The 16,120-nt window shown below is 41.8% G+C and overlaps 2 protein-coding genes across 7 annotated transcripts in view; one reads left to right on the forward strand and one right to left on the reverse strand.

Moving 5' to 3' along the window:
• The window catches only part of pdk4 (pyruvate dehydrogenase kinase, isozyme 4), a 74,904-nt gene that overhangs the window by 44,833 nt on the left and 13,951 nt on the right, over positions 1 to 16,120 (forward strand). For all 6 annotated transcript variants that reach the window (XM_077590157.1, XM_077590162.1, XM_077590161.1 and 3 more), the window contains exon 6: positions 1,844 to 2,006. The gene's annotated coding sequence lies outside the window, so the exon portion shown is untranslated. The remainder of the gene's footprint in view (positions 1 to 1,843; positions 2,007 to 16,120) is intronic.
• dync1i1a (dynein cytoplasmic 1 intermediate chain 1a) overlaps positions 1 to 16,120 on the reverse strand; it is a 33,101-nt gene that overhangs the window by 14,336 nt on the left and 2,645 nt on the right. The window contains exons 5-10 of the mRNA XM_077590166.1: positions 15,274 to 15,333; positions 15,063 to 15,178; positions 3,841 to 3,930; positions 1,827 to 2,001; positions 1,655 to 1,754; positions 965 to 1,090 (exon numbers count right to left, since the gene is read on the reverse strand). Of these exons, the coding sequence (XP_077446292.1) occupies positions 965 to 1,090; positions 1,655 to 1,754; positions 1,827 to 2,001; positions 3,841 to 3,930; positions 15,063 to 15,178; positions 15,274 to 15,333 (667 nt within the window). The remainder of the gene's footprint in view (positions 1 to 964; positions 1,091 to 1,654; positions 1,755 to 1,826; positions 2,002 to 3,840; positions 3,931 to 15,062; positions 15,179 to 15,273; positions 15,334 to 16,120) is intronic.

The following is a 16,120-nucleotide window of genomic DNA, read 5'->3' on the forward strand; positions in this document are numbered from 1 at the left end:
TAACTTTAATCTTTAGAGTTAAAGCATTAACTGAGTGAATGTTTCTGAGGTGAGTGTTTATTCGAAAATACCTAAAAATATCAAAACACTTTATTTAAAGCTTTTCTTGTAGTGTTAACGCCACTAAAGCATTAGAATTTTTATTCAAATTAATTTTCTGTTTTATATAAACATCAGCGTGGGCCCTTGTAAAAAAAAATAGCTCTACTATGTCATATTTTTTCACAAAATGCTTCCTATTTCACGCAGGGATAACTTGCTCGGCCGCCAAATGTCCGTCAAAAACGTTTGGAAAAAGACCGCCAGCGATACCTTCCCAAATACAAAACATATTTGCATATGAATCCATTTTTTTTTAACAAGATGCAGGCCTGCAGTTCATCCATAAAGCCACGTAAATTACAGTGCCAAGATAAATTACACAGCAGGGAAACAATGAAATGTTTGGGTGTACGACCAATGAAGAAAAGATGATCTTCATTTTTTTTCTTTAGGCAGTAAGATTACAGTTAACCGAATTTATTTCTTTTAAAAAAAAAATAGCTTTGCAATTGTGAAATTCAGGAGGGCTCACATCAGCGTCAGTGTGGGTGGGCCAACACTCACATATGTGGCGGCGTGGGATTAGGAAGTGGTAGGCCGCGTCATTTTTACTACCGAGAACTTTCTTGGAGACTTTGCCCGTCCCCGGGGGGGGGGATGTGAGACCACCCCCTAACCCCACCCCCACCCAGCGCCCACTCATCAAGCAAACGTCTAGCGTTTTCTCAATGTCACTTGCTATTAGCGTCATACCTGTCCGTGTTTTTCTTTCCCGGCAGAAAGAATTTTCTTGTCGTAACGCATGACGAATGATCGTGTTTTGGTGAATTGGTTTAAAAAAAAAAAAAAGGAAAGCCCAAAGCCATTTTCCTTTTTTTTTTTTAGTCTTATTACTGATTATAAAACAAAAAAAAGATGTTACCTGACAGTGAAAGATGTACTCCGGTGTGGCCTTTTTGAATTTAATATTCCATACCAGGGCGACGCCATCTGGTTCGTGGGGAGCGTCTTCGTTGTTGTTGTAGGAGGTGACCAGCAACTCTGGATACTAACATAAAACACAATACTATGGTTTAAAATAGTGCTGGGCAATATATTGTATATGGCGAAAATGAGTGTAAATCAATATTATTATTAGACATAAACGGTGGGGTTCACTGCACATGGAATATCTATAATAAGAAAAAAATAGCAGTGTCATAAGTTACCACATGACACAAACTTAAGGTGCATAAATAAACAAACAACTCAAAATATTAAAAAATCTAGTATAGGCCAACTAGTGAAATATTGGAAAATAATTAGCCACTAATAAAAGCAATAATAACATTTCTTCACATAGTCATGACATGACATACTAATTATTCCAGAATAAAGAGCAATACATTTAACCCAAAGAGAACTTGACCAAATTTGTCAATTTTTTAATATTAATTATTACTGATAATTAAACATTAGAACTATTCACAACTGCTAGAAGATATTTAAATAAATAAGGATGCCACTGTGCCGCTTTTGTTTATTTTATGTTGCGGCACACCTTGATCCATTTCACCCATTTTGCATTAAAATCCTTTTTTTTTTCTATAAGCACTAAATTAGAAGAACTTACTTGAGGTGACCAGTCAAGACAGGTGACAACACGATGTTTTGACCAATGTTCGTCGTAGAAAAGTCGGGTCAAGGACAAGCTGGATCCTCCGGCCAGATCGCTAAAAATACACACAAGATGATTTCGGAACAATAAAGTCCACTTGGGATGATTTCCCGTGCTTAAGGCGCACCCGTCTTTGTCTTCCAGGCCTCTGCCGCCGTAGTCGAAGAAGATGTCGGCGCTCTCGGCCAAGGCTCGCTCCATCACTCGGATGCTGCAGTCGAAGAAATTCTGAAAGTCGGACGAGTGCAGGATTTGCTGCCTCTCCTCCTCCGTCAACTCCCGCAGAACCGGGAAGGAACTCGCTGTGGTAGGAATCATTTCATTTCTTCTCAATATCGGCGTCAACGTTTCTAAGGTTAGCCTTTATTCGGAATTTTTTTCAACAGTGTACACAGTGCAATCAATATACCATATTCACAATGACATATACAACAACATACTATCAAACCTAGGGACCATTTAGAGCACATGTGTCAAAGTGGCGGCCCGGGGGCCAAATCTGGCCCGCCGCATCATTTTGTGTGGCCTGGGAAAGTAAATCATGAGTGCCGACTTTCTGTTTTTGGATTAAATTTCCTGATTTTCCCCCTTTTTAAATCAATAACTGTCATTTTTTAATCCATTTTTTCTGTGTTTTTAGTTCAAAAATCATTTTGTAAAATCTAAAAATATATATGAAAAAAGCTAAAATAAACATTGTTTTAGATCTATAAAAAACTGAATATTCAGGGCTTTTAATCCTTAAAAAAAATCTAAATATTATATCTAAAATGGTCCGACCCACATGAAATCAAGTTGACGTTAACGCGGCCCGCGAACCAACCCGAGTCTGACACCGCTGATTTAGAGGGTTCATTCGGCATTAATGTTTTCGGGCTTGTGGTAGGAAACAAGAATACCCAGCAAAAACCCACACAAGGTGGTTAGCATGTCCCCTTTCATAGTTATAAGACCGAAAGTTTGTCCTTCCTGAGTCTGGCCTTCCTGTGTCGAGTTAGCATTTTCTTTGCGTAGCTGTGTGTCTTTTCTCCAAGTAGTCCGGCTTCCTTAAGACAAATCACCCCCCCCCCCCCATCCAAAAAAAAGACCATATTGGACATAGCCGCTAGCTGGAAAAGACTCCAGCACCCTCGTTCGGACATGCAGGCATTGAAAAGGAACGGCAGAATAAATCTATAGCGTCAGTACACCCTCCGTGACAATTGAGTTAGTCGCGCCCCTCTGTTAAAAAACGACGGCACGACAAGTAAAGAACACCACGTTCAAGTATGTCAACGTGGACGACATGGTGTGCTCCTCACAGCAGATTAAATCTCACTCAATCTATCAGAACCAGAACCAGAACCAGAACCCCACACAGGGCCCAATAAACTACAAACGCTCCCTAATGAACGTTAAATCAAATAGCACGCCGAGGAACTTCACAAACCGGACTCGAACAATGGCGCCTCCCTTTGAACGGGATGTTTTGTCAGAAAAGACGGAATTGATTGAAACGCATCCAACAGCAGAGACGGAGGGAGACCAATCACTATTTATGACCGTACGTGTGTTTTCAGCCACAAACGACACACTCGCGAGTCGCGTTTGGGTGCGGTCAAGGGAAAAAAAAGAGCATTGTTCCGCGGTTCTTCGCTTTGAAGCGCCGTCCGGGGGTCACGGCGAGGGTTTTTAATCACTGCTGACCTCTACATGCCGAAGAGCTGATACGGCGGATGGCTTTTAACCCCGCGCGTAACCTACTCGTGCGCTTCCATCTGATACGGTGGGGGCTCAAAAGGAGGCCATGTTTGGTGACGACATGCTAGTCAAGAAACTGAAGAGTGAATGAGATTGTAGTCCGTTAGCGCCATTGGCGTCCAATCCTTTTCAAGTGGTTTCTTTTCCACTTCAATAGTGATGTTCACCAGCATAGTACAATATAGATGTCGCTTATTGTTTGAGTTTTATATTGATTCACAAACGCATATTAATCTTATGAATCCTCTTTCGACGGCAATCTTTTCATGAGTTGTACTTTTGCGCTAACCTCAAATCAATGCAGTTGTGTGGAGAAAAAGCAAAATATCACATTTTAGGCATGTCATTCGAAAGGTACTATTCCAATTCTTTTTTTTTTGGGGGGGGGAATATTTTTTTACCTTCTTTATTTTCCTTGTCATCGTCATCCTGCGTTTCTGAGTCCAGGCCTTCCTTGGTTTCCACGAGTTCTTCATCCTCCTCTTCCTCCTCTGCCGAGCGAGAGTTCAAAAACAAAAGAGAGGGAGCAAGAGCACTCGTGTTAATCAACAGCTGTTCCAATTTTCCCTGACCTCCCACTGAGCGCCTCCTTCTCAACCCCTTGGTACCAAAATAATCATTGCCAGACACTTACAAGTACACCTGACTTGGAGAAAATGAGTCATTTACCAACATGTAGATGTGAATAAATATATTCTTCTATTCAAAACGTCCAAAAAAAATCATACATAAATAATATAGCATTAACTCATACTAAATATTTAAAATAAACAGAGGAGGGGTCATAAACTGTAAATATTGACCCTTTTATGTATATACATTCATCTACCCATTATAGTCAAAGTTAGCCGTAAATGAAAATGTCACACTTACTCTAATCTAATCTTTTCTGACCTCCTTCTTGCACGTTTATTTACCAATGAATGCTAGCTAATGAGTTGAAATGTTGCCCTGTCATACCCTAGTCTTTTCTGTCCTCCTTGAATGTCTCAATGTGTTCAAATGTCACCCTCACCTTGCTCTGTCACGTATGCGCTCGATTGGTCGCCGGTCTTTTGGTCGCCGGTCTTTTGGTCGCGGTCTTTTGGTCGCCCGGACCGCGACAACGGGCGACCAAAAGTCCGGCGACAAAACAAGGGTAAAACAACACGGTCTACACATCAATAAAAGCCAACAATGGCCATGAGCAGTTACACTGAGCCGACGTGTGTGTAAAACAGTTTGTATGTACATGCGTTGTCCCTTTAAGAAGCGACGTCAGTCAGGCTCTTAACAAGTTCTCCAACTAAAAAACAATAAAAGTCTGTGAAATTTGGAGCTTTTCTTTAGCCTAATAATTAATCGGGCATTTAGTATGACTAAATAGTAATTTGCAGTTTGTATTTAGGGAATTCGAGCAACGACTTAAATGGTAATTATCAATAACCTTCCGGGCGACCAAAAGACCGGCGACCAATCTACTGTGTACCCTCTGTCATACCCTCATCTTAACTTTTTCTTACCTTATCTTGACTATTCTCCCTCCCGCCACTAATGCCACTGAGTTCACTAAACGCTTTGTTTCCTTCTCGAGATGCCCACATCTGAATATAAAACACACACACAAGGCAGGAAATAGAAAAAGTTGCATGCGCTCCCTCTTTCACCTTTGACCCCTCGCCATGGTATGTATGTGTAAAAGGGGATTCCCTTTACACCGCGCCCCCTCAATCAGGCCGGGCAATTACACTTGACTCTCACGGACTTTTTCAGTGTGTGTGTGTGTGTGTGTGTGTGTTCAGAAGGAGGTTGGAGTTCAAGCATGAAAGGTTACTGTCAACACAGACACCTGCTTGTCAGCCACTGACCCCCCGAAATCCCCCCGCGACTCCCCTCGGGCCGTGTGTTGGTAACCCTGGCCGACTTCCCCTCCCTCTGAAACAGATGCCGAGAGTCGGGGGGGTTGCGGGGACACCTGCGCTCTGCCAACACGCACGCGCGGGGTGCTTGCCCACGGTGCCAGGGGTGCCGAGGGGTTAAATGGCGTGGGGTCAAACCCACAACGGGCGCTTAGTCCAGTGGGAGGAAGTGACTACATGGCAGTCTCAGACGTGAGATATCTTCCGTGGCGCACAATGTCAGGGTGTGTTTTACTCAGCTGGAGGACGGCCCGGGGCAGCGTTAAAGCGCCGGAATCAAGCTTGCCGACAGAGCGAGCCCGACGCACGTTTAGCGCTCGGACATGTCTGAGCTGATAATGACCTCTCTGCCGCTGCTATTTCAAGCGGCAAATCTTATTCTTTATTGTTATCGTTGAATCGACTCACGTTTCAGTGGAGGAAAGACTGCGCTGTAAAAAAGGGAAAAAAAGGACGCTAGGCAAATTTGCTGGGGTTGCCAGTATTTTACGATGGAAAAAACAGGGAAGCTGTAAAAAAAAGTACTGGGAAAGGAATTGTATTTGGGTTAGGGTGGATTTTTTTATATTTTTTATATGACATTTAAAATAGGTTTTACTATTTCAATTATTTTCCCTTTTTAAAATAAAGATGCTACATTTTAAATGATCAAAGCATTATGCTGTTTTAATCAGACAGAGCAAAGCGTGCGTTTTGCACAAATTACTTTAAAGACTTTTTTAACATTATATCTTCCAAATTTACACATTTGTTTTTACTGTAAATCTTTATTGGTACATTTTTCCACAGTCATTATTTTACTGTTATTCCACACAGTATGTATAAAGTTTCAAGTTCATTCAATAGCTTTTTATTAGCACTATAGCATTTTTTTGTATTAGCCAAAAATGTTCCTTATTTTTTTCACTCTAAATTGTTATCATAAAAAAACAAGGTTTTTTTCTACTGTAGTTCTATTTTTTTCTTTTTTCTTTTCTATTTTTCTCTACTCTTTTCAGTATGTTTAAACTATTATTCAATAACCATTACTTTCCATTTTTATAGTTATTTGTCTTTATTATTCAAAAATAACCGTGAATTTTTCAATTTACTGCTATTCAATACATTTTATTATTTGCTGTCCCTAGAATATTTTAATTATTGAGGTACTTTTTTTGTATTTGGCGAACTTGATATTTCCTTTCCATAATTTGTGCCCATAGTAGATGACTAATATTTTATAAATGCGGTCTCCTGTGCCAGTGGCCTAGTTTGCGTCGGTCAGTGACTAACAGGCAAACTTCACAAGACTGGAAAGTCATGTAAGCAGAGTCCCTTCCATGCTATATCCTCTCCTCGCTCTGTCCTATTTTCTTGATCCTTTCGTGTCCAGACCAGTGGTTTGGAATGTGCGCCGAGAACGATGGGAGGAGCGATAAAGCCGCCGCATTGAGGGCCGATCAAACTGTCAGAACTTGGTGCCACAGACAGGTCTCTAAGCCAAGATGGCGTGATTCATGGCCCAAGGCTCGCCTCACCGATGGCTTGACAGTCCAGTTTGCTGCCATTCGCCCTCTGTCGCAAAGCTGCGTCCAAAAATAACCCTTTGAACTTGTCTCCCAGTTCAAAAGAAATGGACGTCAATCACCGTCCGTGACGTTTTGGTCGAAAGACGTTTGGTCGACCGGACTTTTGGTAGAACAGACGTTTGGTCGACGGGTTTGCTCGCTGTCAAATTATGACAGAGAGTTTACTGTTGATATTTTGATATTAGATATTTAGATATTAAACTCACTCTCTCTCATGATTATAATTTTGAGAGCTGGTTTCAACAGTAACAACCCAGCGACCAAACGTCCGTTCTACTAAACATCCGGTCGACCAAACGTCCGGGGACCAAACGTCTTTCGACGAAATGTCTGAGTACCGCCGATCCGTCAATGGGACAGAATGAGTTAAGAAGCTCAAAAATGCATCCCTACAGACGGCAAGATGGGACCCACCGAGTTCCATCATAATCTTAATCGACGCCTCAATGCCTTTTAAAAGATTCTCGCCAAGCGAGGCCCTCCCAGATTGGACGTCCGTCGCCTTCGATGGCACCGGTTGAGTTTAAATTTTCACCACAGCAATCCAAACATTGGCGCCACCGATTTCCACTCGGCAAATGTGCTTCAATCCCAATAAAAGAACGTTTTAGCTAGGCGATGGGACTTGCTGGCGGAAGTAGAACAGATGAATTCTGGGGGATTTTGAGGAGAAGATCATAAATACATCCATAATGGCACGCTCACATAAACAGTTTGCGGGGGTCCTGGGAGGTTGCCTGCTCAACAGACCACAACACAAGCACTACGCGGACGAGTAGGAGGCGGCCGCGGCGACTTGAAAGCTTTCTCTAATGTGGCCGTGGCACGACACACACACACACACACACACACACACACAGACGAACACACACACACGGACGCACACGCGCAATGAGAACAAGTATTGTCAAGAGAGACACACATGCGCGCCATCCTCTCCCCTAAAGCATATGTTACTTATAACCCCATGAAACAGGGTAATTGTCTTATTTTTATTCATTCAATTTAATTCAATTTAAGCCTTGTACTACAAGTACCAAAACGATTGTCGCCCCAATCTAAATGTCACACAAATCATAGAGGATACTTCTTATTTGCTCTTATTCAGCATAATATATAGGATTGCCTTTCTGTTAGCGCGCTATTGGTGCAGAATTCCTGCAGGGTCTTGAAAGTTTGAAATGTAATCATCTTGATAGAGTCTTAAAAAAAGGTGTTAAATCTACCAAATTCCTTAAGTTATAAATTGCGCCAATTTGCATGAAATTGGGTTGGAGAACATTGAAGATTTTTAGGAGTTATTACTTTTTTGTGAGCTTGGCTATGAAATTTGGTGCAGAAGTGGCATTGAGTTTGATACTAAAGTGACCTGAGGACTGTCTCATAAAGTTTTCAATTACATTTGCAACTATAGTGGAAAATGTACTTTATTTCCGCTTTGCTAAAAGCTGATAAAAAAAAATCCCTACAAATACGGTACCAAATAACGAACGCTTTCCACATTGAGTATCGAACGCAAATACATGCGCCAAAAGAGCAGCAGCCCTAGCTGATGCAAATGTGCGTATCCCAAAAGCCACAAGATGATTTACTTAGTTGATGTGCCCACTAAATTTCTTCCCAGCGACCCCAACAATGGAGCGAGTCCACCGTACATCTCCAAATGGCAAGCCCACGTGCATGCCCTCACGTAATCGGATTCCCTTAAAGCCGTCTATTCAGCCCTTTGGTGGTCTGCGGGTGCGTCTCTCTGTCCTATCTTTTTCCCCTTTTTCCTCTCTCTCTCTCTTTCTCTCTCTTTCTCTATCTTGCTGGCTTTTCTCTCTCTCTGAAGCGGTGGCACCCGGGCTTGGCCCGTTCCCAGACCCGCATCTTTAAACTGAGCCATCATACCACACCACGGCCTGCTGCGAGCCCGACCGCAAGGCCCTGATTAAAACCCATGACTTCAAACTTTCCAAGCCAACCAGAGCGAGCGAACGGCCTTATATAAAATCCCAGCCGTGGCATCGAATCAACACTAGGCAGACATGTTGTCTCATTAAGAAATACTGCAACATACAATAAATTATTTGGACCCGGTGGGCGAGTGATTAGCGCGTCGGCCCGGAGTTCCGGGATTGCGAGGTCGATAGCAGTTCCCGTCATCACCGTGTGGGGTTTGCATGTTCTCCCTGGGTTTGCGTGGGTTTTCTCCGGGTACTCCAGCTTCCTCCCCCATCCCCAAAACATGTACGTAGGCCTATTGAACACTCTAAATTGCCCCTAGCTATGATTGGTTGTCCGTTTCCTCGTTTCCCATTGGATTGGCTGGCCACCATTTCAGGTTGGAGCAAGCTCCAGCACCCCCCGCGACCTTGGTGAGCATAAGCGCTTCAGAAAATGAATGATTTCGGTCACGTTGAAAGCTTTAGACGTCCTATCCGCTCGGGCCAGGAGGGCTGTCGCCATTCATTGGCTGCCATCCTCTCGCTTTGGAACGGATTGGACGTCTGTCGCCGTCGATGACACTGAAACATGATCTGTCATTGCCAGCCTTAACTAGTATATTTCAAATCCTATTTGTGACGAAAACCTCAGAAACTCACTTTTGCACCAAACTGACAGCACCGCTTTCTATGGCAAGAGTGCCCCCTACTGGTCATGCTCTCTTTTTGGGGGGAGGAAATGTCAAGTTCAAGTGAACCAGCACAGTCATCACATTTCTTTGCGTTCAAGTGGCAGGCCATAAAACCATGATGAGGATTTGGAAATTAAGTCCTGGACCGCCGCTAGAACAGTTCATTTCAGGCCATATTACATTTCTAATGTTTTCCCCCGAGGAACCACAGACAGATTGTGTTTGTGCCCGTCCGTCTTGGCACTTGAGATGTTAATATGCTTCATTTTTTTCTCGTATGTTGATTCACTGACTTAAGCATCATTTCCTAGGCGAAAAATGTAAAGATAAAAGTATAAAGTGGTCAGGGAAACATTAAACCGGCCGGAGGTTACGGGCGGGCCGTGGTGAGGAACCTCAAAGCTTCTCAAATGAGACCTCTGGAGGCTTTAAAATGATCTCGTAGTGCAAGTAGGACCACCCAGGGACAAGTACTATGTTGTTGTTTAGCACACAAACATGTAGTATTTAACCGTCCCTCCAAAGGTCTTCAAATATTGCTATTGTACATTCGAAACTAGACTTGGTCTAGTCAAGACTAGTTTTGTTTTTGTTCTGGTCAGTTCTCAAAATATTCAGTCTTGTCTCGCAAGGTCTTTGTCCTTGTCTTGACCCTCTTATTTTTCTGGTTTGGGGCCTCCATCGGGTCTAATTCAGGTCTAGGTGGTTTAACGGTCACGGACGTAAGCACAAGGCTAGCAAATATTGTTTTGGACGAAAATAGGCCCATTTTTAGAAGTTTACAAGTTGGAGATTTGCTTCTGCTTCCTATCCAACTTGATCTTTTGTCTTCTCTAGCTTTCTCCTATCCCTAGTTTAGTCAAAACCATTGACTTTGACCTAATCGCAGCAATTCTCGATTGTCTCGGTACCCAACCGGATCAAATATTTCTGATCGCATCTTCTGTCCGATCCCTCAAACCGACTTTCTCCTCATCCGAGACTCCTTTCGAATTGTCTTCGGGAAAAAGACATGCAAGTCGGGCGGGCCCACCTCCCGAAATCTGCAACCAAAAAGTCCCAATTCCTACATGTGCTTTGAGTGCACTGAATTTGTCATAACACCAAAGTACATTTTGTTCGGCTTCCTCTGGGTACACTGCTTGTGGTTCCCCTCCTTGTGAGTTTTGCCTTGACAAAACACGCGTACACACACGCACGTAACATGCATGCGGCCTGTTGCAGCCGCCTGGCTGGAACAACAACAATGGACCAGAGAACGACTTCCATATGTGGCTGCATACACCCAGATACTCCAACATATACAGTAACTACCTAACCATACAAAAGTCTTGAAACCGCACACGTCTTTCGCAGAACCTTGAAAAGTGGCCGCAAAGCCCACACGTCTGTTTCGTATTGACGGGGCGTGCGTTACGTTGACTTTGATTCCACAGCATCGGCGAGTATCGTTAGTATGGGGACGGCGTTGTAGATCTGTAGTTGGCCATGTTAGCTCACCTGTGCTATTTTAGCGACGGGTGGGATTTGTAGGACGGTATTTTTCAGATTATAAATCGTACTTTATTCATAGTTTATAGCAAGAGTGTCAGACTCGGGTTGTATCGCGGGCCGCTTTAACGTCAACTCGATTTCACGTGGGCCGGACCATTTTAGATATAATATTTAGATTTTTTTTTTATAAATGGATTAAAAGAACTGGATTAAAAGCCCTGAATATTCAGTTTTTTATAGATCTAAAACTATGTTAATTTTAGCTTTTTTAAATATATTTTTAGATTTTACAAAATGGTTTTTGAACTAAAAACAGAAAAAATGGATTAAAAAATGACAATTATTGATTTAAAAGGAGGAAAATCAGGAAATTTAATATACATCTATACTCTCCATTTTAATTTGATCCTAAAACAAAAAGTCGGCACTCATGATTTACTTTCCCGGGCCACATAAAATGATGCGGCGGGCCAGATTTGGCCCCCGGGCCGCCACTTTGACACGTTGTTTATAGGGTGCCGCTTGTCTATAGTAAAATATGTCGTTTGACATGTTTCTAAATGTTGCCGTGTGCCAAATCAGCTTATTATTTATTATCATATAGTGTCAATTGAATGTCAGCAGTTTGTTTCAAATGAAGAAAAAAAATTACGACATTGCAATGAGGCTTTTTTTCTTCATGACAGTTTTTTTTTGATTGTCATAACGTACTTGTACTCTGAAAAATGCAATTTTGTAAAATACTTCTTTAAAAGTACTTGGGAATACAACATGAACTAATTATTCAGTTGAATTGCACCATCAGCAAAAAAAAAAGAACAAAATATTCTAATATGTATATTTTATGTCTTCTCGACAGGAGCATTTTTTTATTTGCCAGAGCAAAATTGAAATCTTTTCAACTACAAACAAAGTTTACAGACTCCGTTCAACGTTAGAGATTTTATTATGATTTAGTGTAAAGCCACCTGCAGTAAAGATATAAATAACAAGAAAAAAGTAGTTACAAACTAATCTGATGGTGTTTAGGATCACTTCAATGAGATTTACTAGAGCGATCCATTACAGGATTACATACAATACAACTCAGGGTGTGGGTGGTCGATTTATCCGAACACAAATGTTAATGCATCTTACTTCCTACCTTTTTAACTCTTATCCTCGCCTTTAAGTTTACATTAAAGAAAATCAATTCTAGTAACGCTCCAGGATCATTTTAAGCCTTAAATTCTCCCCAGGATTACATTAATGACCAACTACTTAAACCCAAGTTGAACCAAGCATGAAAACTAATGGTCCAGAAAACACGATAAGGAACGCCAGACAGCAGAGGAGAAAGACAGCAATATCCAAATATACAACAACAACCAAAAAAACACAGTCTCTGCAGACTTTTTGAACTTTTGACCCAAAGAAGGGTTTTTCCAAACGTGCAATATCGCATTAGAACACACAGAAAGCTTTTATTTATTTATTTTTTGCTGATGGCGTGCCTGCGGTTCACTGCAAACAATTACCGATGGAATCATAACTCTTGGTTTCCGCTGGTCTGAAAGTGGACATTGCACGTACCAATGGCGCACCGTAGATAGCACGAAAGAGCGCGGCGGCGGTCCGACGTGGACCCACGCTGACCCTGGCCCGCGGCTACGTGCGCAACTGCATGCTAGCATTTCCTCGACCTTTCCATCGCCTGCCAACATCCCAAGGTTTAGATCACTATCTGCCGACTGGGATCGTTTGAATCAAGTCGTGGCATTAACTTTGCTCCTGGCCAATGGGGGACTGACTGCGCCAAAGTAGGTTTTTAAGGGGAGAAACCAGTCTTTGTTACGGGGAAAAACCTGGCCGCATTACGTCAACGCTCGCTCTGGGCGCGTGTGTCAAAATGGATTAAATAGTCCAAATGTTTTGTTACAGATACGCTCGTTTAAAAATAGCAAATAGCTCTAATTGTTGGTGAGGTATTAAGCATAATTAGCATTTAATTGTATCCAGACGTAATTATAATGTGGCAGGTAAGCGAGAAAATCACACTAAAATTTGGAGAAATGCTCTTTTTAAAAATTTCAAAAACGTATGAAACGCAAAGTATCAAAACCACAGTCCACACACACTTTGTTTGACCCCAGTATATTAAGTTACTTGCTTTATATTTCCACGGTTGTACAACAAGCATTCCCATTGAAATCCAGTAAGAAAACAGTAAATTAGTGGCGCAAACCGTGATTCGCGCTAATCTTATTGAGCAACACAATGGACACTCGGGACAGACAGACTAAGCAGCTATTGGGAAAAAGAGGCATAAGTAGACCACGACTCGTGATTAGAGAGAATCAAATTGATGTTGAGGGGGACAAAAGTGGCATGAGGAAGGAAGGAAAAGCCATTAGAATCTCAGATTGGCTTAAAGTGATTAAGAAAAGCGACACACAATGTCGATATTGAACGTTTTCTTGAAAGTCATGAGAAATTTTAGGCCCCAATAATATTTAATGGAGAACACACTCATCGATATAGGTCAGAAGTTGATACCAGGCATCACATGGACACGAATATGCAAAAATAGATTGATATGATTTAAGTACTCACTGACAAACCCACTGCTTTTCTCCCACTCGCTCTAAAATAAAGTTCATTTATGATAGCTCTAAATCATCAAAGAAGGAATGAAATTAAATAAGTAATAACAATTGGCATTGAAAAATAAGCGTGGACACAATTTTAAAAAGAAAATAGAGATACTAATAACAAAATGACACCCATTATGCTACCCTACCCTCCTCGCTAATGCTAATCTCTGATGTTTTTGTTTTTCTTATAACAAATGCATATTTTTTAAACGACTCATTAACATTGATAAGGGGCCTAGCAGCAATTGATCACTCTTCCACAATAATAATATTAATATATTTATTGCCTCAACTTCCAATGTACCAAACTCAACGAAAAAAAAGAATTAAAAAACACATTTGTCTACAAGCCAGAATGGCAATCAACAAAATCTGGACTAAACAAACACGCCACCAGACGGCCCAAAACACAGGCAGGTGCTTCCATCACACACACACACATACACACACAGACTTTGTAGTTAGTTATCTGCAAATAAAGGTCTCCTAAGGCCAGGGTCAGATCCCTCTGGAACAGTCCGGCCCAGTTCTGGCTCCCAGATGTTGTGCTACTCACACACACATGGACTCTCTATCATCTCTATCTTCCTCCCTCCAGTTAGCCAGACAGCTGGCAGCCATGTGACTCTAGGGGTTGTACTTCCTGCTTCCTGTCATTATAATAGATGGTCTGGTGTGGATTCCAGTGCCCCGTTCTATGTACCAGCGATCTCACACACACACAAACACACAAAGTCTGTCCTCATCAGCATCCCGCCTTTGCCCCTCCCATTTCCTTGACAGATCTAGGAATAGATCACCGCCACATGCAAAAGCACTAAATAACACGTGAACACAATGTGTGCGTGGGCATATAGTTGACTGAAAATTTACTTACTGGCCGTGATATTTCATTTCCATTTTTTTTATTTGAAAATTTAACCTCCTCGCTTGTGTCTCCGCGTTGACCATATGGATGCGTTTAGACGTCTTAAGATGCGCGCGCACGCGGAGCGGAGCCTAGCACGCCTCGACGAAAATGTAAACACGGTTAGAGAGACGTAGCCTGAAGTTTGCCTTTGACGCTCTTTGAGCTCAAAGAGCGCCAAAAATGGTGTTTTTTGGGTCGGTTTTCAATGGTTTTCAATGGGGCGTCCTGGTTCTACTTAGCATCGGGAGTCACAACCATTACGTGCTGTGTTTGAAGACACAACAAGTGACAGGCAGACATTGCTTCTCTGCCCTTTTCTCTGTTTTTCTGAGATTTTTAAGTCGCCCCAGCTTTACGGGCTGCGAACGGGCAGTATCAAATTCAACCACGCAAAGTCCACAGTTTACTGCAACGTGAGACTTTGGGGGTGCCCCACCGAAGTCTGTTTTTGGACTTATTTTGTGTGCGGTGGTGGTGTTACGTTAGAGTCAAATATTCACCTTCAGATAGATGAGCGGTGAGCGGTGTTTGGGTCTCCTTGCTGTATAAGACCAGTTCTTTTGGTTGGAAATCCACTTGCGTGATCTTGGAGGCCCCCAGTTTTTGCAGCCTTCGCCTGGTTGGTTGAAAGAGTGCTTTTAGAATTATTTGGAAGAGCGAAAAACATGTCATAATCTTTCCTGTGTAGATTTGGGGTTGTAGATTACGTACCCAAGCTCAGAATCGGCTTGCAGCTGCAGCACAGTGGGGTCTGTGTCCCATTGGAGGGTCCTGACGTCGCCAACGGAGGGGGGGAAAGAAAATAATCTGTCGTTAATAAACCCTTACAGTCCACATACGAGTTTATACGTCCTTGTTCCTATGCCAGGTTCACTCATTGGCTGCCATTCATGGTGATTGATCCAATATTGTCGCAATTATCACAGTAGTGCAACGTTTACAAGAGAAGATATTTAAAGGGTTTCTGTTAGCATTTTTAGCTAAGATTTAAAAAAAAAAGGATTCACTAGATTAATTTAATTACGATCTGTAACTATCGTACAATAGTAATAATGACTTTAAATGAAAATAATTACGATCTGTAACTATCGTACAATAGTAATAATGACTAAATGAAAATAATTACAATCTGTAACTATTGTACAATAGTAATAATGACTTTAAATGAAAATAATTACGATCTGTAACTATCGTACAATAGTAATAATGACTTTAAATAAAAAATAACTGATGAGTTTTGTCTGAAGAATTTTTCAACCCATAACAGAAAAGATTAGCACTAAAAACGTAGGGTTTCCTTACCAAGAAAATGGCATTTGAACAAGAATCTGAAGCCCCCCGTCCCCCATATCCACAGACTGTACATTGAAGTTCATCATCATACATAGTAGATTAACATAAAATACACATGTGAGGTGAACATGAACATTTTTTGATGGACATGGTAAAGTAGCTGCCATGTATGATGATCATGTGGAAAACTTGCCCCAGAGGAAAATAAAAAAGGCGGTCTGACAGCACCCCGGCGCTGACATCTACCATTTGAAAATGGTTACAC

The sequence above is a fragment of the Stigmatopora argus genome, chromosome 21 (genome assembly GCF_051989625.1).
Source record: "Stigmatopora argus isolate UIUO_Sarg chromosome 21, RoL_Sarg_1.0, whole genome shotgun sequence".
Classification (NCBI taxonomy): Eukaryota; Metazoa; Chordata; class Actinopteri; order Syngnathiformes; family Syngnathidae; genus Stigmatopora; species Stigmatopora argus.